Below are 27460 nucleotides of genomic sequence, written 5' to 3'. Positions count from 1 at the left end.
AAATGGGAGAAGGGAGGCTGGACTCAATGATCTCATCATATTCCAGCTATGAATCTAGAAACTTATCAACAAAGCCTCAGTCAATAAACATTTATTAAGCATCTATTTTCCAGGCATTGTGATAAATACTGGGCATACAAAACTAGAAATGAAACAATCCCTGCCCTGAAGGAGTTTATGGTGATGACTGAAAAGATGCTAGAGAGAGCAATGGTGGAGGAAGCAAGGGAAGATCAGATTGGAGAAGAGCCTTGAGGCTATTTCACCAGGAATGGAGGGGAGATACCCAAGATAAAATGGTGCTTTCAGTATGACCTCTACTGCTAGGTCCCAGAATGCTGTAAGGAAAACTTCTTAACTATAAGATTTGCCCATCTGTGAAATGATCTCCCTTGAAAAGCAGAATTTCCTTTCTCTGGAAGCCTTCAAATGGAAGCCAAGAAGTTGAAAAAGCAAGGAATGGGCTTCTTACTTCCAAATGGAGCCCAAACCAGATTAAAATGTCATAAGGAAGGTGATAGGCAAGTAGGTGGAGTAGTAGATGGAGTTAGTAGGTAGAGAGCCAGGTCTGGAGACAGGAGGTCTTGGATTCAAATTTGACTTCAGATATTTTCTATCTGTGTAACCCTGGACAGGTCACTTAACCCTCACTGCCTAGCCTTTACTGTTCAATATAATATAACATACAATATTGATTCTAAGACTGCAGGTAAAGGTTTAAAAAAAAGTCTATACAATAGATGATCATTTGTGGTTTTCTTTTCCATTTGTGTCAACATTACTGGACCAGATAATCTCTGAGACCCCCTTCCTACCTAGGACTGGATGAATATATATGAAGACTGGGTATTTCTAAGGGTCCTCAAAGGGTGGACTGGTATCATGTACTACTTGTCACCATTTGCCAATACCAGAAGTGGCTTGAAGTTAGACATGTTATCCCACCTTCTCTCCTGAAGCAGAGCTCTGGAGCTGCCCCAGCTACAAGCATCCTCCGGCCCCCTGAAATTAAAACCCAGCTCCACAGCTTGGCTGAGGCCCCCCCCCCCACCCCCCATCAAGGCAGGGAGGAGCTATGGGTCCCTGACTCATCTCACCTGCTCACCTCTGGCCCAGACGGGTACAGTTACTGGTTGTTAAGGCGAGGCTCTGAAAAATAAACACACCCAACAGACCCACAGGATACTGAAGGAAGAGTTACTTGCAAGGCTGAAAAGTTTTATTCTTGGTTACTGATTGTCCAGATTAAGGGAGCACTGCGATCACCCTGTGTTTTCTAGCTCCTCCAGCAAACTTTTGAAAGAACGCTTCTCCAGGGATCACTGGTTGGCCCCACATGCCGAACTCCAATATGCAGGTAGGTATAAGATATGTTTCTGACATGGAGCAGGTTTATAGGATGTTTAAAGAAACCCTTATTGTCTGTAATTAATTCTACTTCTCTTGTTCTAAGCAAAACTAAACTGTAAGAAAATCAAGAGAGCACTAGGAATGAGGGGGAAATGGCAAAAGCAATCTTGAAGAAAGATGGGGTGAAAGTCAGTATTTTAAACTAGTGGTCTTCTGAAAGAGTTCTTAGGAAAGCCTAAAATAGTTTCTCTTCCTGAGTCTCCTTATTTGCATGTACTAAATTTCTTTTATTTTTTAAATAACCCTTATGTTATATCTTAGCATCAATATTATATATTGGTTCCAAGGCAGAAGAGTGGTAAAGGCTAGGCAATGAGGGTTTAGTAGCTTGCCCAGGATAACACAACTAGGAAGTGTCTGAATCCAAATCTGAACCCAAGACCTTCCATTTCTAGACCTGGCTCTCTAGCTGCTCCTGCCTGTACTCTTTTTCGATGTCTAGTTCTAAGTCTCCAAAGCCTCAGTTATCCAGATAATTTAGATCCTTAAAATATTTTTGCCTTATTTATCAGGAAGGTAAAAGGGCATGGGTTTTTTCCTCCTTATACCCTTGGGTGTGTACTCAACTATTTCACAAAGCTTCTAATTTTAATGATTTTCAGGGTAGAATGATGAAAGGAGCAGTGAAATCCTAACACAAAATTTCTATTTTCATATTACTTAAGAATTCCAATAGCTGCTTAATGCAGCATATCATATCCTGAAACTAATAGCAGAAATAACTCTATATTTTATGTAATGACCAGAGAGCTGCATGTTGGTTGCTTATCCATTGCCCTGGTTCGTTGGGGAATTACTCTGGTTTTGTTCATAAGGGGTAGATCAGTCTTGAACATATGCTAGAAGTTATTGCTATTGTTATTTGCTATTTGATATGATGCACAGAGTGTTGTCCCAGATTCAAGTACAATCTCTGACAGACTGGCTGTGTAACCCTAAGCAGGTCACTTAATTTCATATTACTCTAGGCCAGAGTTGTCAAATTTGGTGGCAAATAGGCAAACTCTCCAGGGTGGCTCTTGATAGATTATAATGTAACTGGGGAATGTTTCACAAAAATCATACAGAACAGATAAGAGAACAATGTTAACTTGTGGCTTTTCAAATCCCTATGCCACTCCTTCAGATTCCTTTTTATTTGAGTTTGGCACTAATTCTCCAGGCAACTCCCTAAGATTATAATTTGCAGAGAAGATGCTGACCTAGATAGATAGGAGTTTGCTTGAAGTCCTCCCTTCCATTGCCCTGGGGAAGGTGGGTTTTTGATCTTGCTGCTTCTTGCCTAGAAACCAGCCTCCCGGGGTATCTCCACAGCCTCCTGCCAAAGATCTGGTCTTCTCACTGATCCCCCACCAGGGTCCGAGAAGTGAGCTGTAGGGGCAGACAGGAGGCTTGGTGGATTGAAAGCCAGGCCTAGAGACAAGAGGGCCTGGGTTCAAATCTGTTCTCAGACACTTCTTAGCTGTGCGACCCTGGGAAAATCACTGAAGTCCAATTGCTGCCCAGCCCTTATGGCTCTTCTGCCTTGGAATCAATATTTAGTATTATCCCAAGGCCAAAGGTTTAAAAAAAAAAGGGGGGGAGCTATAACCTTATCTTGCCTAGAACCAAGACTTCATTTGAATGCCCCATAGACATGTCAAATTCAACAGGTCCAAAACAGAAATAATTTTCTTTCCCTATTTCTATTGATACTATCACCTTCCCTCCTATCATCCAAGATTACCAACCTTAGTATTCCTCACTTTCCCTTATTCCTTCAGATGCAGTCTGCTGCCAACTCATCATTCCTTTCTCTTTTTAAATATTTTATTCTTCCCAATTACATGTAAATTTTTTAACATTCTTTTTTTAAATTTTGAGTTTCAGATTCTCTCTTTCCCTCCCTACCTCTCTCCTCCTCTTTGAGAAGAACAATTTGATATAGGTTATATAGTTGCAGTCATGCAAAACATATTTCCATATTAGTCATATGCAAGAAAACCCAAGGGGAAAATAAAACAAAAACAAGACAAGTTAAGAAAGTAAAAAAAAAGTATGCTTCAAACTTCTTTCAGATTCCATCAGTTCTTTTCTGGAGATGATAGCATTTTTCAGCCTGAATCCTCTGGAACTGTCTTAGATCCATGTATTGCTGAGAACAGTGATGTCCTTCTCCATATTGTTGTCACCCCAACTCACCCTTCCTTCCTCCATTCTGCCTTACCCACCTGTCTCCTTCTCTCTACTCACACAGCCTCTACTTAAGTTCAGGTTCTCAATCCCCATTTCTGAGACTGCAGAGGCTCCTATTCGGTCTCTCAAGTCTCTTGGCTGGGTGAGACTTTTAAAATAGCACACATAAAATACACTGTTTGAAAGATGGAATGGAAAATGTATTGCAAAGAGGATGAATGCCCTTTGGATAATCCATCATCCACCAGTGATCTTTCTTTAAAAAAAAAACAAACCAAAAGTGAACTCTTTACCTTCTGTCTTAGAACTGATACTAGTATCAGTTCCAAAGCAGAAGAGCAGGAGGGGTTAGGCAACTGGAGTTAAGTGACTTGCCCAGAGTCATAGTCAATGTATGAGTTCTGATTTGAATCCTGGACCTCCTCTCTCTAGGCCTGGTACCTCTATCCACTGGGCTACCTAGCTGCCCCCAAGGTGATTTTTCTTATAGGAACAACTCTGATCATGTCACTCCTTAACATATTCAATTCCAAGATCCAATATTATTAGATCTTTAGCTCATGCCTTTTAAATTTTTGTATAAGTTTTAAAATTTACATAGTTATTAGTATAGGGCAGGTATTTAATAAGTAAACATACATGTATGTATTGGGAGTATAAAATGTTGTGATGGGATATACTATAAAAAATGGAGACCACTGTTTTATCTACTTGGCCTCTAAAAAGTAGACTTTTACACTGAGAAATTGTCTTTTTTTTTAAAAAAAAAAAACTCTCGCCTTTCATCTTAGAATCAATATTGTGTATTGATTCCAAGGAAAAAAGAATGGTAAGGGCTAGGCAATGGGGTTAAGTGACTTGCTCAGGATCACACAGTTAGGAAGTAACTGAATCCAGATTTGAACCCAGGCCTGGCTCTCAATCCACTGAGCTAGCTAGTGCTATATCTCTAACATATTTCTAATGTTGATTTCTTACTGATAATTTAACATTTTTGTAAACTAACATTAAATTAAAATAATTTTTAAAAATTGTAAAATAACCTACTGCTTTTTTGGTCATAATTTCCAAAGCCAGAGGTAACTCACTATGTGGAAAATTGCTTCCACTCCTAAAATCAGCAACTGCCTAGCTGGATCCTTACTAGCTGTATGACCCCTGACAAGTCACTTAACAAGTCTACTCCATTTCCTCATTTGTCAAATGGCAATATAATAGCACCCCATCTCTCTGAGTTTTTGTGAGGATAAAATGAGATATTTACAAAGCACTTTGTAATTCTTAAAGCATAAATACTATTATTGTTGTTGTTAATGTTGGCAAATGATAGCCTTAGAGGGTTGAAAGCTTAACTCATTTGCCCAGGTCACCCTGGCAATATGTGAGGGAATTGAACCCTCTGAATTATTTGCTTGTCCTTTTCCTGTTTAGAATCTGAAAAGTTCTCATGAGAAACGCCTAAGTACAGATAAGGAAGGCTTTCTGTCAACACCTACTTAATACCACAGCTGTTCTTTTTTCTCTAAGTCAAAGCAGTTCCTTTAGTTTCCATTTAGAGTTTCTAGGTTTCTTCTTCCCCTGAAAATTGCAAAATGGATAAGTGAAATGAGTAACAATTTGCCCAATAATCACACTTTCAGACAAGAGCTCCCCACATGCCTGTCTGGTCTCTGTGAGCAAGAACCTAGGTTTCTGTTGAAGGGAAAGATCTGATAGTCACACCCAGAAGGAAGCCACAAAGAATGGAAAGGAAGTTTCTATTGGCACCTGTTCTTACCTCTTTGCTCCAGAGAGATGGGTCAACTATTTCATTGTCAGAACTATGAAATAATAACTGTTGAGATGCTTGGTTAGAATATTGCTTCATTTCCAAGGGAGGGGATGTTCTAGCCTGGTGTTAAGTACATGTTGCTTCCTTTTAAATGATCTGGAACCTTCAGTGGAATGTAAGCTCCCTCAGGATGAGTATTATCCTACCCGTGTCTTTGTATCCTCTGGGACTAAAACATTGTAGGCACTTAATGAATGTCTGCTGAATTCAATACAATAATTATGTTACCTGCACAGGTTACAAAATACTGCCCAGGTAGTCTCCCCACTGCAGAGAGGCTCTGACAGATGGAAAGATTGTGCTTTTGGGTGAGGACAAAGAGACTTTCTTGAAATTATGGCTGGGAGGAAGATGCATGATTCCTGCCATATAATATCTCATCTGTAAAATAAAGGTGTTGCCCTTGATGACCTCTACGGTCCCTTCCAGCTCTAAATCTATATTAATAAAGCACTTTGTGAACTATAAAGCATAAATGCTATTATTGTTGTTCTTGGCATTATAACCTTAAAAGGTGGAACTGATTTGCCCAGGGTCACACAGTCCGTATATGAGGGATGTGAACCCTGGTCTCCCTGACTAGAAAGTAAACTTAACCACCTCACATTTATAGCAATCTGTCTGCCTCTCTCCTTGGACTTATCACAATCACTCTTCCTTGTGTCCTAGTCATTTGTGTATATATCACAGTATAATTCAATCACTTTACATTTACAAGTAGCCAATTGTGATTAGATGGTAGATTGTGTGGTAGAGAATAAAACATAAAAAGGTTAGAATACCAAGAAGGGACTAGGTAATGAAGAGCTTTAAATTTCAAAGGACTTCTTTATATGTGATCCTAATTATTGAGTAAAGAGATGACATGGGCAGACCTTTGCTTTAGGAAAATCACTTTGGGGGCAGCTAGGTAGCTCAGGCTTGAAGGTCCTGGGTTCAAATAACACCTCAGATACTTCCTGTGTGACCCTGAAGTCACCTAACCCCAGCTGCTTAGCCCTGGACCTTCTTCTGTCTTAGAATTGATAGGGTATAGGTTTATTAAAAACCAAACAAATGAAAAACCCAAATGTCTTTCCATTAAACAATTTATGTTCCAACAACTCTCTGTATGTTTTCCTGGTGACCATTTCAGGAATATAGTGTTTCTGTATGAATTATTCATTTCAACAAACATATATTAAATCCCTACTATAACCAGGCATGAGACAGCATGGTATAGGAAGTGAGGGGGGTGGGAAGAGGAAGCCTTGGAGTTAAGTTGAACTAGTTTTATAGAGTCATAGAATTACACATCCAAAGATGCCTTTGCATTTGGAAATCAATCCTTAGACAGGTATTTTAACCTTTGAATGCCCTGGGCTACAGTAAAAAGCCTCACTGGTAAAGATTTTCATTCCAGCAGGGAGATTCCCATGAGGCAAAAATTTCAAGAGCTGATCTCACTGTCTGCTACTTCCCTCCCCAACAATGTATACAGCATTCAGACTATAAAGACAAAGCCGAAATAGTGCTAGCCTCCAAGGAGCTCATATTCTCTGGGAGAGCAAGGGAGTAATCCTTGGGCATACAAAGAGCCATGGGTGGTCTTTGGAGGGCACAGAGGGGATGTGGATGGTTCTTGGGCACAAAGAAGGGCATAGGTGGTCTTTGGAGGGCACAAAAAGGGATATGGGTGATCTCTGAAGGACACAGAAAGAGGCATGAGTGGTCTTTGGGCACAGAAAGAGCTATAGAAGGTCGTTGGGAAACATACAGAAGCACCTGCGGGGTCCTAAGAGGAGTACAGAAGGCAACACCTGGAGACAAGCATCCTTTAGGGAAGATGAGGACAACGACGTAGATTTACTCACTTGGCCAGGAGAGTCGGCGTTGGCTGGGCTGCGCGCTTCGGCCCATTCCAGCCTAGGCCGGCCCCACGCGGAGCTGGCCAGTTCGCTGCTGGAGCCAGGTGACCCGACCACGCCTTCCCGCAGTTCCTAGCGCTCTGGACCGGTCCTACGGGGCCCCATCCCCCACACTGCAACGGCATCGTTTCCTCCGTGCGTGCTGCAACCCCAGCCCCAAAGTTGTGTATTAGTGTGTGTGTGTGTGTGTGTTTTTAAATAACCTTGGGAGAAAGAAACTGGAAAAGCGGGGGGGAAAAGGAGGTTGGGGGACGAGAGGATCCCTCCAGTTGAGAGTGGGGAGAGGTTGGTTGTGCCGGGACGTACCATCTGTTCGAAAAAGGGGATGTCTATTGAATTGCGTAGATAAGCGCAGGCCCCAGGATACCTTAATTATGGAAAGTATCGTAGTTATATGAGAAAATGAGAATGATGACGGTGTCAAATGGCTACTGGGTGCTTGTGGCAGCTACGGCGATCCAAGGAGCAGGAGATGCTCTCGTCGGCACCCCCCAGAATAGGTTCTGAATGGTACATTCCGAGGGATGGGCCCGGGCATCCCAGCCCACTCCTCCGGGGTTGGGGCGGGGGCTAAGGCTGGCAATAGGGGTAGCGGTTCCTCGGTTACGGCCACAGTCACGGTCACGGTCATGGCGTATCCGGGGCTTCCTGGCGCTGGCGGAGGCGGCTACTTCCAAGGCGGGGTGAGTGCCCGGGCACGGGTCCGAGTCCGGCCCCCCAGTTGCCTGCCCTCCAAGAGAAAGGGTTTGGCTCGCGGCGGAAGTCTCAGGTGCTCCCTTCGCTTTCGGGGTGTTCCGGTGCCCCAGTGAAAAGGCAACCCCTTCGAGGCCGCAAACAACTCTGGACACTGGGGAGCTGCAGAGGAACCCCAAGCCCGGGCATCCCCAGCCCAGTCCATAGGTTGTTTACTCCGAGGGGAGCTGGTGCTGCGGAGCGGGAGGAGGCGCCCCCTGGCTGTGGGGGGGAATCCCACAGCCAGCATTTTGGGGGGATCCGCCCGAGTTTGTAAAAGGCAGCAACTCCCTCTGGGCTTTAAGGTCGAGCTGCCCCGGGCAGAGCGGTTGACCTTCAACCTAATTTATGAAAACACAATTAGTTGTCTAATTGCTTTCTAAAGCTCCCAGTGGGCTAACAACACGCCTGTGTTTCATGCTTCACAGTTCGGAGGTGCCCCCGGAGGCCCAGCTTTTCCTGGACAGACTCAGGATCCCTTATACGGCTATTTTGCTGCTGTAGCTGGACAGGTTAGTTTGTTGTTTTTACCTTTTAAAACATGTTGCTAAGTTGTCCTTGCTGCACACAGCCCACCTACCCTTCTCCCTCAAAAACCCTCAAAAACAGAAACTGGAACTTCTTTGCAAATGTTCTTTTTAAAAAACTACCTGTCGCTTCATAACTTCACTTCTACATTGCTTTCACTTTCATTTTAATTTAATTTTCCATTTAGCAAGTATTTATTTGTCTCTCCCTCTTTGAAAGAAAAAAGAAAAGAAAAACAAAATCCTTGTAACCAATATGTATTGGCAAACCCAACAAATTCCCACATGGGCCAGCTCCAAAAAAATTATGTATTTTTTCCGTTACTTCTTTGTTAGGAGGTAGGGGAGCCTGTTTGCTTCCGTATCCCTCTGGTTGTTGCATAATTCCGGAGCCTTTCATGTTATTTTCTCTTCCCTTAGTGCTTGAATCGTAGCTTTTTTTTTCTCTCTCTCTCTTAAAATGCACTTAAAATATTTTTAAACGTGTTCCACCGTATCTGGGTCACTCAGTGAATTGAGAGCCAGCCCTAGAATCAAGAGGTCCTGGTTTCAAATTTGCCCTCAAACACTTCCTTAGGCAAGTCTCTTAACTCCCATTACTGAAACCAGTACACTGTATTGTATTCTAGGATGGGAGGTAAGGGCTTAAAGAAAAAAATGTGTGCTTCTCTGTGCCTTCTAAGGACCATCCATATTAAAAAAGATTGAGAGATCCAAGTGTTTTCCATTCCCAGAAACTGAAAGAATCGTGACTCATCATTTATTACTGCTTAGGCCAAAACTAAGCTCATGACTGTGGTTGGGAACAAAACCCATCCCTTAAGTATGTTGGAAGGTTTGTCAGCTGTGCAGATGTCTTGGAGATTAGCTCAAAGTTATTTGAAAGGTTAGTGAGTGTGTAGGTTTTTTACTTTTTTATTTTAAAGCCCTTACCTTCTTGGTATCCGTTCTAAAACAGAGGAGCATCGAGGCCTGGGCAATTGGGGTAAGTGACTTACTCAGGGTCACTCCACTAGACGAATCTGAGGTCAGATTTGAATCCAGGACCTCCAGACCTGGTGCTCTCATCCACTGATCTACCTCGATGCCTCAGTGAGGGTGAAGAAATTGAAGAGCCGCTGAGTAGAGCTCCTACTTGTAGAGCTTGTCCAAGGCTCCATTTTAGTAATGATGACTTAAATTTAGTATCGACATAGTAGATTCAGTACAATTTCATCTCCATGGGCTCTCCTCCCCACCCAGTGCAGATGCCAAGGTTCTCCCTCCTTGTCCTGCTCTTGTATGTTAGAGGAGGGAGGAAGCTTTAAAGGTCCGCTCATCCCCATCCGGCATGTGAGGTCCGAGGGGGCAGGACGTGTTTGAGGCTGAGAGGAGTGGAGTGGATTTGGAATCCGGAGTGTCCGGCTGTGGCATGACCGGAGTGGTCACTGTGGCGGCATAAATAACACTTCCCTTCTAAGTGCCTTCATCTGCTTTTCCCCACTCCTACCCCGCCACTGGGAAATGGAAAGAGCTGCTTCCTGGACCAGAGGCCATTGGATGCTTTTTATTTTAACCCTTCCCTTTCGGCTTGGAGCCAATACTGGTGCGGGTTCCAAGGCAGAAGAGCAGAAAGGGTGAGGAGTGGGGCTTAAGTGACTTGTCCAGAGTCACACAGTTAGGAGGTGTCCGAGGTCAGAGTTGGACCTCCCATCTGGAGGCCTGGCGTAATCCTCTGAGCCACTCAGCTTTACCTCCGTTGGGGGGCGGGGTTCCTATTTTATGAGTTATTGAGAGGCCACTGTGCCAGAGGAGATAGAGCCTCTCCCTCTGCTGGCTCTTGTGGGCCAGTCACTTACCTCCAAGCAGCCTCTAGGAGCAGAGATGGGGGTCCAGCTTCCTGGGCTGCCACGGGCGCCTCTCCGTTACGGATCCTCTTCCCTGGCCTGGCGCTGGTCTGTCCTGGGCAGAGTTCTCTGATCACTGCAGCGCCCTTCTGCCTCCTGCCCTGAGGCCTGTGGGAGGCACCAGCTAGCTAGAGAGAACAATGGATCCCCACGGAGGGGAGGCAGTCTGGGAAGGACACAACACACCTGTACCCAGCCCTTGGCGCACCTCCTTCCTGTCTCCAGCCCTGCCCAGTGGCCATGGCTACTTATGCCCAGAACAAAGCGGATTCCTGCTCACACTGTCCTTGGGGCTGTTTCTAGAGTAAAACACAACCCCTTAAGTGTGATATTGATCAGGGGTGTCTCTGGGGCAGCTCTGGAGCTCAGTGGGGGCAGGAGGTCCTGGGTTCAAATGTGGCCTCAGACACTTCCTAACTGTGTTACCCTGGGTGAGTCACGTAACCCCCAGTTGCCTAGCCCTTATCTCCCTTCTGCCTTAGAACCAACACACAGGATTGCTTCTAAGACGGGTAAGGGTTTAAAAAGAAAGTGTCTCCCACCAACCTGCCTTTCCAACCCTGTTTCATGTGACTCCTTTGCACCTGTCCCTTCTGTTCTCTCGGTGCTGCCCATGGCTGCCCTCTGTGGCATGCCCAGGGCTGTGGTGCTCTCGGCCTTTGTGGAGGTGAGGCCCCGGGCTTGGGGGCACCCTGCCCCTCTGGAGAGGTCTCCTGGCCTCTGACCCAAGGCAGCAGCCACCGTGGCATCCAGAAACACTGGCGGGATGGAGAGCTCCGGCCATCCTGCTCTGGCCGCTCGGCATCGGACTCGGCGTGGGACCCTGCTTCCGGGGGGATACGGAGGGCAGCCTCAGACCTCCCGGGAGGAGTGGCTCCAAGGCTGGAGGGTTGGAGCCCAGCCGTGGCCCCGAGGTGGCCTTCCAGCTACTTCCAGGGTTGTCAGGGGCCTGAGGGGCCACTCGAGGAAGGGCTCCCTGGCCCGGCAGCCCCAGACGGCCAGGCAGAGACTGGAGGATCAGTTCGGAGACAGAATGAGCCCTTCGTTAACTGCCCGCCGTGGGCCAGCTCTGCCGGGACCAGCTCGTTCATCCTGGACAGCCTAGGAAGGAGGCGCCGGGTGTTCTAGTGAAGTACTGCGGCCGGCCCAGGGCCCACAGCTAGTCCATGTTGGAGGCCGGAGCAGCTCCGGGACCTCTCGGCCTGTGGCCTCTCCCCGGGTGCCCCCCGTTGTTGGCCGGGACCCGTGTGCAGAAGGGGGGAAGGCCAGGCTGAGAAAGGACTCGCTTGGGGCCGGCCCCTGTGCCCGTTCAGCCCCGTGACGGGGAGCCACTGGCTCGGCCGCATGGAGGAGGCCAGGCTTTCGGACCCTAAAATGGAGGCGCCGTCTGGGCGAAACTTGAAAGCGCGCACACTAGGCTGCCCACGGACGATGGAAAATGGCTCCGCAGGGGGCCCCTGTTCAGTCCACCAGGGACTGGTATCTGAAACCCCAAGGCGAGGCAAACCTTGAACAGGAGTATTTTTAGACAGCCTGTTACCCGGCCCTGTAAGGCACCCCAGCCTGCTTAGCTTTCAGCGGCCTGGCCTGGGCACCCTCCCGCCTCCTCTTCATCTTGAACTTCTCAAACCTGCTCGCGTGCCTGGCCTTCGGGGCTTCTGCTTCTGAGCCTGCTCGGTGCCTGGGGTGGGGGAGTCCGGAGTAAACTTAGGTGACGTTTAAGAAACAGAACGCTGAATGGGCAGCTTTTGCTTATTCTCATCCTTTTAGGGACCAGGTAGGTAATGAGGTATTTTGCAGGTAATTCTAAATTAATTTAGAATTAGAAATTAGACAAAAAAAATCTAAATAAAGTATTAATGGTTTGCCCAATTTTAGGTAAAGGACATTAAGTTGTTCTGCTCAGACCAAGCACTTTTGTTCATTGATAATGTTTGCTCTTTTTTTTCCCTAAGCAATAGGATGAGAAGTAAGGTAAGAGATTTCTAATCATCCGAATGAATAATTTATTTCTAAAACAGGACTTTGGCAGCTTTTCCCAGCAACTGCAGTGAGAGTATTAGTGACTGAGCCAGCCATGGACTTATTTTGTCCCTATCCAATATCAATAGGGGAAAGCATCCATACTTCCGAGATGTGAGAACAGAAGCTTTTAGGCATAAAAATGTTAGTGCCAAATCAAATTAAGGAATTTATTGGAAATCATTCAGAGGTAACCAAGGTCTTGGTTTGGAACCCAACAGGACCTCAGAGGCCATCTGGTTCAGACTTCTCATTTTCCAGATGAAGAAACTGAGGCCTAGAGAGGGTTAATGATTTGCTGAGCATTAGACAGGTAGACAAGTTAGAGGCAGGATTTCAACCCATAAGGTACTGGTAATACTAAAATCCAGATGTAAATATTCTTAGGATAGTCATCTTTTTTTACATCAACATTCACAATTATAGTAAAAAACCTGAAATTGAATATTGGCTTAACTTTTAAAGTAGATTTTGTGTGGGTGATTCATGTTTAATTGAGACTCTTCCTAACTCTAGTCTAAATGTTAAAGACCGGTTATGTTCTAAGAAATTCAATATAATGCTTTGTTTTGTTGGAATAAAATATATATTTTTCAATTAGATAACATGTTGGGGGAGGGATTACTAAAATGTAGCTCCAAATATACATTTTTTAAAAAGTGATCTGGCCTTTTGTCAGAATTTTAATCAGAATGTAGAAACTGATTGAAGTCTTTTTTAGATGTAACGCTACAATTAAACAGTTTGTTAATTATTTCCTTCATGTGATACACTTGACATGAAAATCAGTCTCAAATTTAATGGAAGGTTCCGAATGACCTCTTAGTCACCAAACCATAGTTTGAGATCAAGGAATGGCTTTTGGGGATCTAGTCCAGTTTGCTTGTACACATAGACTTAGAAACCAGAGTCCAGAGAGATTCTGACTTACCCAAGGCAACTGAGCAGCTTAGTAGGAGAGCCAGGACTAGCCTCCAGTTCTTTTGATTCCTCTTATCCCCTGTTCTTTCCACCACCCCAGCTTCCTCTCATTTTTTTTTTCTCAATCCATTTCTCCTGGACCTCCCTGTAGCATTCGATAGAGTTCTTAGAAACTTCACTTGGCTTTCTGTCTGTGCTGTTTCTTGGGAAACCAGAGCAGGGAGGAGGGGTTTGTTCTGATAGGGCTCCCAGCTTTTCAGGAAAGTTCCCTCTTTCCACTAGGGATCAGAAGAGACAGAAATGTGATCACCTGTCTGCTCTCCATTCCTAGAACATTGGCGAGCCCTGGGTTGGGGACAGGGTTGCCCTTCCCCTCATCATTGGGCTTTGTAGAAATGGAGGGAGTTCTTTTTTGTGGTTGCAAAGAATTGGAAATTGAGGAGATGTCCATCAATTGGGGAGTGGCTGAACAAATTGTGGTACATGTTGGTGATGGAATACTGTTGTGCTGTAAGAAATGATAAGCAAGATAATTTCAGAAAAAGCTGGAAGATCTATGGGAACTGATGCAGAATGAAAAAGCAGAACTGGGAGAACATTATACACAGTAACAGCACACTTGTATGATGATCTCAGCAATGCTTAGATCTAGGACAATTCTGAAGGACTTATGAAGGGGAGTGCTCTACACCTCCAGAGAAAAAACTGTTGGAGTCATCTTTCACATCAATGTATTTGTGGTTTTATTTTAGGGTTTTGATTCTATGTGTGAGTGCTCTTACAACAATAACCAGTAATGGAAGAATGTTTTGTAGGGCAATAAAAATAAAAATTTGTTTAAAAAAAAGGAAGAAAAAAATGGAAGGAGCTCAAGAAACCTTCTGTTTACCCAGGCTCCTACCAAGATATTTCAGTGTCATGGATCATCCTTGGCCTCATGTTTCACTCACTTCCTCTTGTTCAGCAGCACAGGGATCAGAATACCAAAAGTGAAACAAAAACAAGAAAGGGAAATGAACTGTCCTGATCTCACCTCCTGTTTGTTTTTTTTTTTTCCCAAAAGGATGGTCAAATAGATGCTGATGAGCTGCAGAGATGCCTGACCCAGTCTGGTATTGCTGGAGGATATAAACGTAAGTCAGTAATTAGAGCCCTCTTAATCAATAGGCTATACTTTGGCTATTAGAATTCGGAAAACAATTGGAGGAGCTAAGCCCTTTTGTTCTGGTCAGCTGAGTCAGGAATCTTAACAGCTCAGCTAAACCTAAACCCCTGCATGCTGCTGGCATTTAAAAATCTCATTTGAATCCTTCATTTCCCATAGTTTGCCTCTAGCCCTCCTAAAGCTCTCACTACTGTGCTGGATGACTGTTGTCTGGTTCAAAGCCATCCACATGGCTTGAGTTACCCATCTCCAGGTTACAGACATGTAATTGCCAAACCAGGCATCAGGGAACACTTTCTGTGTGGTGTTGGGTTTGCTCAGTGGTCGCTAGTGAGTGTAGCATTCTTAACTTTCAGCTCTTGATGTTTTTAATTTTTTAAATGAAGTTCTTCCTTGCCTTGGGGTTTGGGCATCATGCTCTTTATTAAGCCTTACTCTTCATGTTCATATGAAAGAGTCCAGGGTTTGGAATCATAGGACTAAGGTTCAAATTCTACCTCTGCTGCTTATTAACCTTGTGACATTGGACAAGTTACCTTGCCTCTCCAGGCCTCAGTTTCTCCATCTGTAAAATGATGGGGTTGGACTAGATAGCCACTAAATTCTCTTCTAGGTTTAAATATATGATCCTATGGTCACCACCCTGTGATCACCCTCAGCGTGTCTGACCCTGAGCAAGTCACTTAACCTTATTTGCCTCATCTGGAAAGCAAGCTAGAGAAAAAAAGTGTACCACTTACCACTCCAGTACTCCAGTACCAAGAAAACCCCAAATCAAGTCACAGAGTCTGATGTGACTGGAAAGACTGAACAACAAACAGGATCACCTTTCTCCTCATGATGATTTTCAAATTTAGTTAAGAAAGAACATTAGTCTAGATAGATCACTGGACTTGGAATCAGAAAGACTTGGGTTCAAAATCTGCCTCAGATATCTACTATTTATGCCACCCCAGGCAAGTCATGTAACCCCTTTAGCTTCCTCATTCATAAAATTAGGGAGTTGGGTTCTAGGATCTCTAAGGTTCCATTTCTAAGTCTTTGACCCTAAGCTGGCTTTCAGATGACAGATTTCTTTTCTAGACCCATCATAAAAAAATTTTTTTTTAAATCCTAGCAAAAGATTATTCACTGATCTAAGTTTTAGGCATTCATCTGCATCCCTATATATGGGATGTTTTTTTGGGGGGGGGGGGTGAAGTTTAGCATTAGATACAGCAGCCAGAGATTTTCTTTAAACTTTTCTCTTTTTATTGTGACAGATGCATCCTTTGGTGCTTGTATTTTCATCAGTGATTATTTGAGTACCCATTGAATAGATTCAGATCTCAGTCCATATCTAATCACTTGCATTTCAAGCTCATCTTTACAATCTTGAAGGTCCAGTAAACTTATCCTAGCTGTATAAGGAAAGAAATTAGAGAAAAACCATGTAAACCGAGAAGATAAAGACTCAAGAGCCCTTTTATCTTTATCTCCTCATTATTGCTACTGCTTTCACTCCATCAGTCAATGCACATTTGTTAAATACCTACTGTGCCCCAGACCCTTGAGATACACAAACAAGAGCTTACACTTCATTTTGTGGAGACACATTCATATATATATATATATATATATATATATATATATATATATATATATATATATATATATATATATAAAGCTTCAGTCTTAAATGCCTGAAAATAAATAGAGCATAGATTGTAAGTGGGAGCTTTTTGTTGTTTATTTTTGTTTTGTTTTTGTGAGGAAAGGGTGGTGACAGTCTAGTAGCTGGGGGTTGGGGGAAGATGAGGAGTGGTCCTGTGCAGGATATGGTATATGAGCTGCTGTTGGAAGGGAATTAGTAATTCTAGGAGTTAAAGGGAAGAAGGAGTCATTCCCATGCATGGGGACAGACTTGAGGTAGAAAAGGTCATGCATGAGGAATAGCCAGATCCATTTGTCCAACCTGGAAAGTTGGATACGAGGAAGAGTATCTGTAAGTCTGGAAAAGGTAGAGGGAGGCAGGTTGTAGCAGACCTTGAGTGCCAAGTAGAGTATACTTGTTAGCCCTAATCCTAAGAAGTTCTTCCCTACCACCCTCCTGGACAATGGTAGCTGTGATCTGACATGTCTTCTGCCTCTACTTTCTCCCTTCTTCCCTGCTTCGGCATCCTCTGCCCTCTTCCCCCCCCCCCAATCTATCCATATAGCTGATGTTTTAACCTTTCTCCAGTATAGAGTTGGCCTTTGTCTTTCTTTTGCTCAGAAGTCTTTAGCATCTTCTTGTATGCCCCTCCCCTCCCCCCCAGTTAAGAGAGTTCAGCCTCATTCCAAAGCCTTCCACAATCTGTTCAGATTCTTCCCTCCTCCTCTTCTCTCTTGCCAGAATGAACTATACTCCCCAAACAGACTCTGTGCTTCTTTTCTTCCCTACATTTACCCCAACTGTTCTCTATGCTTGAAATAATATTGCTTTTGATTTTTCACCCATCCTTAAAGCTAACTCAAATGACATCTCCTCCATGAAAGCTTCCCTGATTCATTTTATGCCCTTGGACCTTCAGATAATACTGTCTGGCACGTCTCTAGTGTGCTTACTTTGTAAGTTATCTGTAGATATGTCTTTTCTTCCTGCTGTACTGTAAGCTTCCAGACATCAGGAACTAGGTCTTTTCAGATTGCCCACAATTGATGAACTTTGCATATGGCTTAGACAACATTTGTTGAATTGTACTGGATGTTTGTGGACTTCTACAGATATCTCTCAAGTCCCTTATTGAGTGAGTATCAGAGCTGGAACTAAAACCTCATATTTCTGGCTTTCTCTGGCTTCCTCTATTTCTTAAATTGGGTCTTTATTAGCTATTAACTCTCAGTTACTATGGGTTACATGTGAATTATTTAACCTTCAAGTTTTCTCCTATCCTGAATTCTCATCTTCCTTTTTTACCTTGTATCACTTGTAGCTGAATTATTTGGACTTACTTCTTAGATTACTTGTAAGACAATTTTGTGGTTGCCATAAGCAGTATTTTTGCTTGAGAGTTAAATGGGACTTCACTTGCCCAGTAATTCATGGTAGTAAACTTGTTCCTAAGGTTCGATATTTTCAAATCCATCCTGTCCCTTTTCCTCCTCTTTGAACTCTGGGTCTAGTCTGCTTCCTACCCCAGGGTTATATTTTCAAGTGTTTCTTAGAAAAGCCTTGCTTCAAAAACCTTGATCAAGAGTCAGGAAATCTGGGCTCATATCACTTATCAGGTCTGTCATCAAGGGCAAATAACTTAACTTTTCCAAGTATGAATTCCTTAATCTATAATAAAATGCTAAAAATAGTCATAGCAAAAAACTCCAATTCTTCAGTTTATAAGGTTGTAAAATCTTAAAAGGAATTTATGGATGTGGATTGTGAAAGGGGCTAGCTGGGGTATTTGCAGGTTTGAGGCCTGATAGTGAAAACCCTGTGTAGTTCAAGAAGTCGGATGAATTGTTGAGAGCCAGGCCTGGAGATGGGAAGCCCTGGGTTCAAATGTGGTCTCAGACATTTCCCATCTTGGTGACCCTGAGCAAGTCCCTTAATCCTCATTGCCTAGCCCTTACAGTTCTTCTGTGTTGGAATCAATACACAGTATTGATTCTAGGACAGAAGGTAAGGTTTAAAAAAAGAAGAAGAAGAAGAAGCAGGATGAAGCCTGTAGAACAACTCTTTAAAGACATTGTGTGCTCCTTTGTCCTTATCTGTGAATCAAATGAGTACTCGAAGCAACAGAATTGAACTGGGGAAAGCCTCCTGATTGAGGATACTGGTGAAAGATGATCCATTCATAGAGATTTTTTCCAAAAATAGAAACCTATTTTCTACCAAGAATAATTTGTTCTTATTTTATAATTTCTGCTATTTGATAAAGCAAATACTTGTTTTATTTCAAAAAAGAACTTGTTTTAAATATTATTGAATAGTCAGAACACATGCAGCTCTAGTTGTCTACAAGTCTTGTAGCTGCCCTTGAATAATTTTCAGGACCATTTACATTTTGACCATCTCAGAGAATTCTCATTAGCTCTGTCCTCATCTGTCCTTTGGCTCTCAGCCCTGGCCATTGCATACTTCAGGTTCTGGGTGACATAGAAGTTCCTGTGCGTGGATTGAGAGGCAGTTCTTTTTTTAATTCCATTTAAGCCACAGTTTACTTTGGCCTGGACATCTCTGCTGACCCCAGGAGCATGTGCTCATGTACTCATTGGCCTGGATAAGCTGAGCTCCTGTCTCTTCCACTCGTCGGATGGCCTCCTTCTCCCCCTTCAGAGCCCTGATATGCTTAGTAGTGGCTTAAAGGCAAAGACGGGATCTCACTCTCGTGCCCTGTCCGGTCTCTGAATGAAACCATCCAGATCCAGAAAGCAAGGAAAATTTCCATTCATCAGTGCCATGACCTCTCCCTGGAAATACGTGGCCAGGCCTCTGAGTGGCAGCCACGACAGTATAGAGCCCAGGAGAGAACCCAAGTCCTTGTAATTTGGTAGGAAAGGCCAGGGTGTCCCAGACCTTATTGGCACCAGTGCGGCCTATGTCTAGCAAGTCTTGTTAGCTCACTTGCTGGCCCATAATATATCGTAACTGAAAGAGGAGTTGGGGAGGAGACCTCGGCCGAGACACCTTCCTGACAGTCTGGCACCGAAAGAGAGGAAACAAAATAAGAAATTCCACAGCAAAATGGCGCCTTGTAATAATCTGCTGTCCTTTAGCTTGAGGCTGGGGGATCTGTCTGCCATATAGCCTTTTGGGGCACCAGAGTACCCAGAGCATAACAATTGATGTTAGAGTGATGACCCTGAGTTAATTATGTCAGTATCTCCAGTGCTTAATAAAAAAGCAGCGTGGCACAATGGTTAGAACACTGGGCTTCAAGTCAGGTAGACCTAGGTTTAAATCTAGCCCCCGATAGCTGTGTGCCCCTGGGCACGTCAGTCACTTCAACTCTCTGTGCCCGAGACCCCTGCCTGAGGCCTGGCTACCAAGACAGCCTGCATTGGCAGAGAGAATTCTCATGCCGGGAGTTTCCTACACCGCGTCGCAGATCATTCCTCTTTACTTTATTCGTATGTATTCTTTAGGTGTTCAGAAAACATATAATGGATATTTTTAAATGGACACTTTTGCCTCTTAATGGGGAGCCAGAGAAGAAGGGGCGTGGGCTGCTCCACTTAGCTATAAAATTCACATAAAGGAATAATTTTCCCCCTCAGGATCCTGAAAAATGATGCACTACTAGATTGTTAGAAATTAACTAGTTCTCACATTCCTGTAGGCCTTGCGATTGCTTAGATGCTCGATAAATGTGTGAATAGTTTCATTGTATCCAGTGTGATTGGAGTCTGTAACGTAATGATGAGTACGCTCTTTTTGCTTTGACAGCTTTCAACCTGGAGACTTGCAGGCTTATGGTCTCCATGCTGGATGTATCCTTTTAAAGCTGGCACTAGCGTTACAATTGTGGCACAGTATTATTTCCCCAGACTAATGATCATGCTTAGCCCAAAGGTCACGTTCAGTACTAAACAAAACTAATCCCTCTCTTATTTAAGTAAGCTGCTATAAAATGTTAAGATATAGTTTTGCTGCTATAAAATGTTAAGATATAGTTTTGAGAGAATAATAGGAAGTTTAATAAGTAGAGATTAGCTTTTTTTTAATGAAGGAAAATAAATATCCAAAAAATACTTAGTGTGTCATTCAGAGTTGCCAACAAAGTATCATTTTTCTTGAGGTTGCAAAAGCTAAGATGATTTGAACAGTGACGATACTGGCTTGTATCTTTGGTCATTTGAGGGGGAAAGACAAAGAGCCACAGTTTTTGCTGTAGTAGTGACCGTACATCTGCTTATTCTTGTATTGAGGAAACTTGACATCCTCAGCGTAGTATAAGTTAAACCAGAGGGACAGGTAAAGGCTGACAGTCATCACCTAACTGGGTGCCGTGCTCGAGGCAGCACCTATAGGAGAATTCTGCCAGAAGTCAGAAGGCAAGGCCCAGTGGTCATCAGGGTTCAGAGGAAGCCTGGATGATGCCACGCTTCATTTAGACCTTTTGAAAACCATTAACAACGTTTCACACAAGAGGCGATGTGAAAAGTTGTTAGTGAATACAGCTGTCTTGTCACAATTGGGGATGCAACTCGTGGAGGGCAACATTTCCAGTAGTTTATAAAAGTTGGGAACAATATACCACATCACACTAAATGCATTCTCTTGAAGATTGATTCTTCAGGTACAAATGTAGTCAAGGGCCTTGTGGGAATGGTAGGAACAACCCATCTCCTCCAAGTCCCACTTAAGCACCCGAGGGGCAAACTACTTGGCCTGTTAAAATCCAATTTGAGCTGAGCTGTTCCCTGAGACGACTTAGGCCTCACTTTGGGTAGTAGCTTAGGGAATTAGAGACTTAGGTCAAGATTATTTAATGAGTCATTTATCCAGTACATTTTTTTGTGCATTGCTGTTAGCAAGACTAATTTCTGTGCCTTGCTCACAAAATGAGTCATGAGTTTATGGTCAGACTTCACATGCAAGAGGATTTGGTTTATAAAAAACTGGAAGGAATACAAAGTTTTGTATAGCATCAATAAACTTTTATAAACCATAGCTGTAGTTTAGCATGAGAGTCTCCTCCTCCCACCCAAGAAATGATGATATTTCTCTTGGTTCTTTTCGACTTTTATTTGGAAGTAAACTAGTCATATTCCTTAATTTTGATTCAGAGGGATATGTCTGGCACCATGGGTTTTAGTGAATTTAAGGAACTTTGGGCTGTATTGAATGGCTGGAGACAACACTTCATAAGCTTTGACAGTGACCGAAGTGGGACAGTGGATCCCCAAGAATTGCAGAAAGCCCTGGGAACCATGGGTAAGTGGTCATGATGAGACTGTTTTCTACTTTCTAGAAGTCAGAATTTACTCAGACCAAAAAAAATATATATCTTCCTGGATTTTCTAGAAATTAATATGATATTAGTGATTGGAACAGATTCTGGTTCACAGAATTTATTTGAAATGCTTGCAATCCCTTCACCAAGAAGAGTTTAGGAGACTCTTTAAACTATCTATTTTACTTATTTTTCTATTATTATGTAGCTTGTTTTCCCATGTCCTTCCTCTTCCTCCATATAAAGATTAAGCCTTCATATATAATTTAGTAAGTCATATTCCTTATAACAAAAGAGAATCATCCCTTACTTAAAAATCTTTTTTTTTTTTAAGTAGCAAATTAGTCCTGGCATTTTGGCCTCTGAATTATTATCAGCAAGACTTTTTGATGGTATTTATCATTGACTAGTTAAAAAAATGCCATTACTTGTTCTTCAATAGTATGTAAACTTCTTGATGTCAGTAGCTGTTTTAATTCTATCTTTATAGCTCCATTATTGAGCAAAATTGTGTTTGGCACAAGTCACTTAATAAATGATTATTAATAGAAAAAAAAATCATTATTTTAAAAGAAGAGGAAGAAAAGCAGCAAAACTGATTAATCCATCAAAAAAAAATCTGATAATGCCCATGGACCCTTGTCCCCCACATCTCAGTAAAGGAGTAGTAGAATATGTCTCCTCATATTCCTAACAGACTTTCAACTATTGTCATTTGATCATTTTTTTCTCCTTTCTTTTTTCTTCCATTTAGGATTTAGATTGAGTCCCCAAGCAGTGACTTCAATTGCAAAACGATACAGCACCAATGGAAAGATTACCTTCGATGACTATATTGCTTGTTGTGTAAAACTTAGAGCTCTCACTGGTAGGTTCCAGAAAATAAAATAATAATTATTATTATTATTAATAATATTGTCACATAATCATAATAGAGAGGGTCCTGTAGCGAACTTAATTTTTGTGATACTGCACTTCCCAAATAGGACTAGGCATTTTTCTAACTCAAATACCTATTGAACAATGCCATTAACAATGGGCAGAGGTAATACTGTAGTGTATGTGGTTACACTGCAGACCTTTTATTGCCTGCTTGGGTTTGTTCTTCCCATGATGGCACAGTAAATCTTTTGGCAGATTGTTTACTTACTATTATGCTAATTTTAACTAAATTTTATTGCCCCCAAGATAGATAAAATAAATAACTACTCCATGCTGACTTGGTTGATTTTGATCAAGTCACAGGAGAACTCCAATGATTTGTTCCCAAATACCAACTAATTGGATCTCCTTGGAAAGAATTAAAACATTCCTCTGCTATTTCCAGGTTTTTTTAGAAGGAAACTACTTTGATTTTTCTTTTATTCTCTGCTCCTTTTGTCTTTTGTTCCACATATCTAATTTTCTCACTGTAGTATATCTGTCTTATCTTCTCTAATTCCATGACTCCCATTACTGTACAGTTGGGAGGAAAATTTTCATTCATCCACAGACACTTCTTGAGCACCTGTGACATTTGAAATGAATTTTATAGTTATTTGAAAGCCACCGTCTTAGTGATAGTAGAAGTCTCTGGTGTATTTATTTACTGCCAAATTAATATATTAGACTTTAGGTATTCAAAAGTTGAAAACTTATGTCTTCATAAATTAGTAAGTTATCTTAGTCATTGCAACTCATTGTGGAGAGAGTGGTGGGCTTGGAGAAAACCTAGGTTCTATCCTATCCTGTCTGAGGCAGTAGCTGTGGCAAGGCATTTCCTCTTCTGTAAAATGGGGATAATAAAAGCACCTATCTCCCAAGCTGGTTGTGAGGATAAAATGAGATATTTGTAAAGTGCTTTGCAAACCTTAAAGCATGATATACATATCAGTGATCTTTATAAAAAGAAGTTTGTAGTTATTCATCCATTTAATGTCATGTAAATCATATATAAGTATACTCAGTTTCTTTGGAAGTTTTTTGGAGGCTAATTATACAACATGAATTGAGCTTTAAATCAAGCTTGAGGCCAAATTTTGCAAATTATAGAAATTTTAGAAAAACTCCAAAAGAATTGTTTCATTTTAATGTGAATTTCAATTTTCTATAGTATTGATGGTCCCTAATACTTTGGTCCAACTCTTTATGAAAGATCTGTCCTAAATTCATCCTTTTTATGATAGGTTTTACTGTCTTGTTTCTTTTGAAATAACCTATTTTTTTGGACAAAACTTACTCAATGTAACCCTTTGTTATTTGGATTCTTCTGAGAATCTAAAAAAATCATGTATCATAAAGAAATATTGCCCATTTCATTTCTCTGTTGTTTTTTCAGATAGTTTTCGAAGAAGGGATACGGCTCAACAAGGGGTTGTGAATTTCCCATATGATGATGTAAGTGCCAGTAAACAGCTTGAAGTTTTGATTGGGGAATAAGGAGGTCTGTTTGGGTTGAACTTTAGGGAGATCCTCTTGACCACCTTTTCTGTTAAGTAAATGGTAGCCCCTTGCTTGCACCACCATCCACCTTCATACCCTGGAGTCACTGCAGTTGTGATTTCTTGAGGGATCCCAATGTTCTGTGACTGATAGTCATAGAAAGGTGATGATAGTGTCATGAATTTCAGTAGTATTGTAAGGTCTGTAAGGGACCTTTAACAGTAGCCCTTGTGAAACCAGTATATGGGGAAAATGGGAAGAGCACTCTGGCTGGAAGTCCTGGCCCTGACTTACCGACCTGGGGAACTTGGGACAATCACTCAACTGCAGGAGGACTCAATTTTCTCCTCAGTAAAATTGGAAGTAATACTCCTCGCACCACTGGCCTCACAGGGAAGAAAGTGCTTTGTCATGCTTGGGATAAGATAGAAGTGAAAGCTGCTGATACTTTGTTCTCATTTCTAATGAATGGTTCTTTCTGTGACGTGTTCTTTCTGCATTTGTATGTTCTTTTTTCTTTGTAAATTCATCCTAAAAATTCACACTAAAAGCAAGGGTAGCCTCTGCATAATTTGAAATATATTGCCAGACTTCCCACTGGGTTGAGAATAGTGGCCTGCCATTGGTCAGTTTATGGTTTTTTCTAAATGTGAAATTTGTGGTCTTTTGAAAGCTGTGCAAAGTCCCAGAAATAGTCAAAAGAATGTCTTTGAAGAGGATCCTACTAAAGAAAACAAATTAATTTCATTTTCATTCCTTTTGGATACTGTTTGAAATTGTTTCTAGTGACTTTTCTCTTTAGTGAGCAGTTGACTTCTCATTCACCACAGTAGTAGTAAATGGCTTGCTTCAAATATACGAAACTTTGACTTTTATTCTTCTCTGGAATAAGATATTAATTTCTACAGAACATAACAGACTAAATGAAACATCTTGCATCATAATTGTGAAAAAGTTAAATTCCATTCATAACAAGTGTAAGAGAATGTTATCTTTGCATTTTTTTTTCTTAACTATTTTTTGGAAGATAGAAATGCCCTTTCTAGTAAATCCTATATTTATAGCACAATTCCCTGATATATCTATGATATGACATCTAAATGCTGTTTTGTGCCAAAATATCTATTAAATACTGATAGTATTGGGATGTATATTGGATTCACTATTTCCCAAAATAGATCTTTTAAGTTTTTTCAGGAGCCCCAAATCACTGAAAATGGTGGCATTTTAACTTTTTTCCCATATAGAAGCTGAAAAATAATTTTTTTCTATGTAGAAACTGCAAAAAAGAATGTGTTTTTGAGTTGAGAGACTCCCAACATCTATTACATGAACTTCTCCTGCCATTGTGTAAATAGTGAATCTTTCTGGATAAATGTATTTTTTAATGGAAAAAAATAAGATTCAAGAACTAAAAGTGCTAGAAGATATTAGCAAGGTGCCCCCCCCCCCCAAGGAACAGGTTCAAGAGTCATGCTCAAGAATAGGGATTTGCCTCCACTGATGTCTTACTGCATAGTTTTGTCAAACCAGATAAATTAAAGGCAAATTTAAAAACAGTAATGATAGTGTTTAAAGCTTCTTGCCCTGCTCTTGTCTTAGAAGATAATACATGGACTGATTGACAGTATAAATAGAAAATCTGATGATCTTGGTGTATATAGTAGTACTGTATCCAGTATAATTTCCATAGTCCTAAGTAATACCCAATAGTAATACTCTTGAGTAGTTGTAAATATATTAATTGAAAGAAAGCATGCCATGACATTTGTTCCTGTTGCTTGAGTTGTTTTTAAAGGAAAATCCCATGAAATTTTGAAGAATTGAATGTGAATGTGTAAATGATTATTCCTGTGCACATTGTAACACTGAATTTTTTTCACCCCACAGTTCATACAGTGTGTGATGAGTGTCTAAATAAAAAGAAGAAGATGCTGGTCACAACCAACATTCCCGTTTGCATTTTGCTTTGTGTTTGTTTATCTGTCATCTGTATTGTGTGTAACTTAACATTGGCACATTCTTAAAGATTCATTTTGTAAAGGTTTTTTGCTTTATACAGTTATGGTTTTTGTTTTTAGATTTGTTTATTAAAAATAACTTTAATAACTTAAGATCAAGTATAACAACATCATGCCTTGAGTTCCCATTCCATTCCCATGAGCCATTGTTAATCATGCTTTATTTTCTTGCTAAGCCACTATTATGTAAAAATTTAAGATATTTGAGCCATACTATGTATTTTCCATCATGATCTACTAAAAACCTTTTATTGAATTTGTTGTGGTTGTCTTTCCTTTCATATAGAAGCTTATCATTTATGTGACAGTAAGAATTGAATAAGCCTTTATTGAATTCATACCCATCTTTTGTGCAAAAAGAAAAGAGAATGGCTGTTCAAATCAATGTTGGCTTTTCTTTAAGACATATTTGAAAACACTTTTTGATATTAGCACTGAATTTTAACCCTGGGCTTTTTTTTTGAGATAAGGCCTTTAGGGCCAAACTCAAGCCTATAAACTTCGTGATCTGTGAATATAAATGAACTCCCCAAATTTCTCACTTGGAATTTGCAAGTCTTCTGCTTTCTGAATCTCTTCATACACTTTATATGGCACCATAATTACCACAATGATAATAAGATAAAGAAGAGAAAAACTTGGGGCTCGGGGAGGCAGGAACAACCTGGCACCTGTTTGCAGGTTCTTAAGCCCTCCCAGCCACAACCTCTGAAGACCCACCAAAGGAAGTTCTTACCACCAAAGTCTGACTCTGACTAATGACTTTAACATCAGAAATGACACTTTTTTTTTCAGTAGAAATGATGCTAAAGAAAACACACTGATATTGGCTGTCAGCATTATGGTAGAGTGGGGACAAATATAGATAGACTTCATGGATCTCAAAGAGTCTTGAGTTTGTCTAGTTATCTCTCTGATGAAGTCTCCTGAGCCATCAACCTCAGTTTCCTCCTCTATAAAGCCTAGCAGGGTTGAGATCATCCAATGAGATAATACAGAGTTCTTTTCACATTTTGAAGTATTCTATAATTCAGAGGTTATTTGGTACCAAATTATAAAATGATGAAAATGGAAACACTACATTTCTAATATAATTAATCTGCTACAAGGCAACAAACTGGGCCAATTATTCTGTTGTATGACTGACTTTCTTAAGCAAAGCTGCTAAATGCCTGAAGGGTAGAAGTGTCCTTTTCCTGACAAATTTGAGGTATCTCTCTCCTTTACATTAATTATCACTGAGGCCCTGTAAATTACTCTTGAATCTTATGTTTCCTTATTTCTGTTGTATGTTGGAATCTATTTCAAACGTTGTGCACTTTAATTATACTTACATTCTTTAATCACTTTCCTGCCTTTTCCCCCAAGTTTTAGTGGAAACAATGTTTAAGTCATACTAATAAACTGCTTACATAATGAAACTTGAACTTTGGTTGGGATTTAGGACTGGACTAAACAGAAGTTGATCGGGTTGTCCTAACTGAGGCCAATCTTGCATCACCACAAGGATAAAGGGTGCTTCTATCTT

General features: G+C 41.5%; 1 protein-coding gene and 1 long non-coding RNA gene across 6 annotated transcripts in view; one reads left to right on the top strand and one right to left on the bottom strand.

The window, feature by feature from the left end:
• The window catches only part of LOC130454651 (uncharacterized), a 147710-nt gene extending 140167 nt beyond the window's left edge, over positions 1-7543 (bottom strand). The window contains exon 1 of one of the 2 annotated variants that reach the window (XR_008912442.1): positions 7270-7543. This is a non-coding gene — a long non-coding RNA (uncharacterized LOC130454651). The remainder of the gene's footprint in view (positions 1-7269) is intronic. The other variant, XR_008912443.1, reaches the window with a different exon arrangement.
• SRI (sorcin) lies at positions 1172-26188 on the top strand. 4 transcript variants are annotated; one of them, XM_007504979.3, is made up of 8 exons: positions 1177-1357; positions 8484-8567; positions 14475-14544; positions 19981-20024; positions 21324-21471; positions 22245-22358; positions 23808-23866; positions 25802-26188. In XM_007504979.3, the coding sequence occupies exons 1-8, from the start codon at positions 1337-1339 to the stop codon at positions 25826-25828; spliced, it is 567 nt and encodes a 188-aa protein (XP_007505041.2). In that variant the 5' UTR covers positions 1177-1336; the 3' UTR covers positions 25829-26188. The 4 variants fall into 4 exon arrangements, with proteins under 4 accessions (XP_056656149.1, XP_007505041.2, XP_001368600.4 ...); XM_001368563.4 differs by lacking the exon at positions 1177-1357 and adding an exon at positions 7848-8006; XM_056800171.1 differs by having other exon boundaries at positions 1172-1357; positions 23808-25861.
• The last annotated feature ends 1272 nt before the right edge of the window (positions 26189-27460 follow it).

This window comes from Monodelphis domestica, chromosome 5 (assembly GCF_027887165.1).
Source record: "Monodelphis domestica isolate mMonDom1 chromosome 5, mMonDom1.pri, whole genome shotgun sequence".
Classification (NCBI taxonomy): domain Eukaryota; kingdom Metazoa; phylum Chordata; class Mammalia; order Didelphimorphia; family Didelphidae; genus Monodelphis; species Monodelphis domestica.
This window is presented reverse-complemented; position numbering and strand designations above follow the sequence as displayed.

What these genes read in the sequence shown, in the direction of transcription:
- SRI (XM_056800170.1), top strand. Translation starts at nt 7,848, where the DNA reads ATGGGCCCGGGCATCCCAGCCCACTCCTCCGGGGTTGGGGCGGGGGCT. An exon ending in TATTGCTGGAGGATATAAAC is followed by an intron (nt 14,545 to 19,980) that starts GTAAGTCAGTAA and finishes TTGCTTTGACAG; the next exon opens with CTTTCAACCTGGAGACTTGC. An exon ending in GAAAGCCCTGGGAACCATGG is followed by an intron (nt 21,472 to 22,244) that starts GTAAGTGGTCAT and finishes TCTTCCATTTAG; the next exon opens with GATTTAGATTGAGTCCCCAA.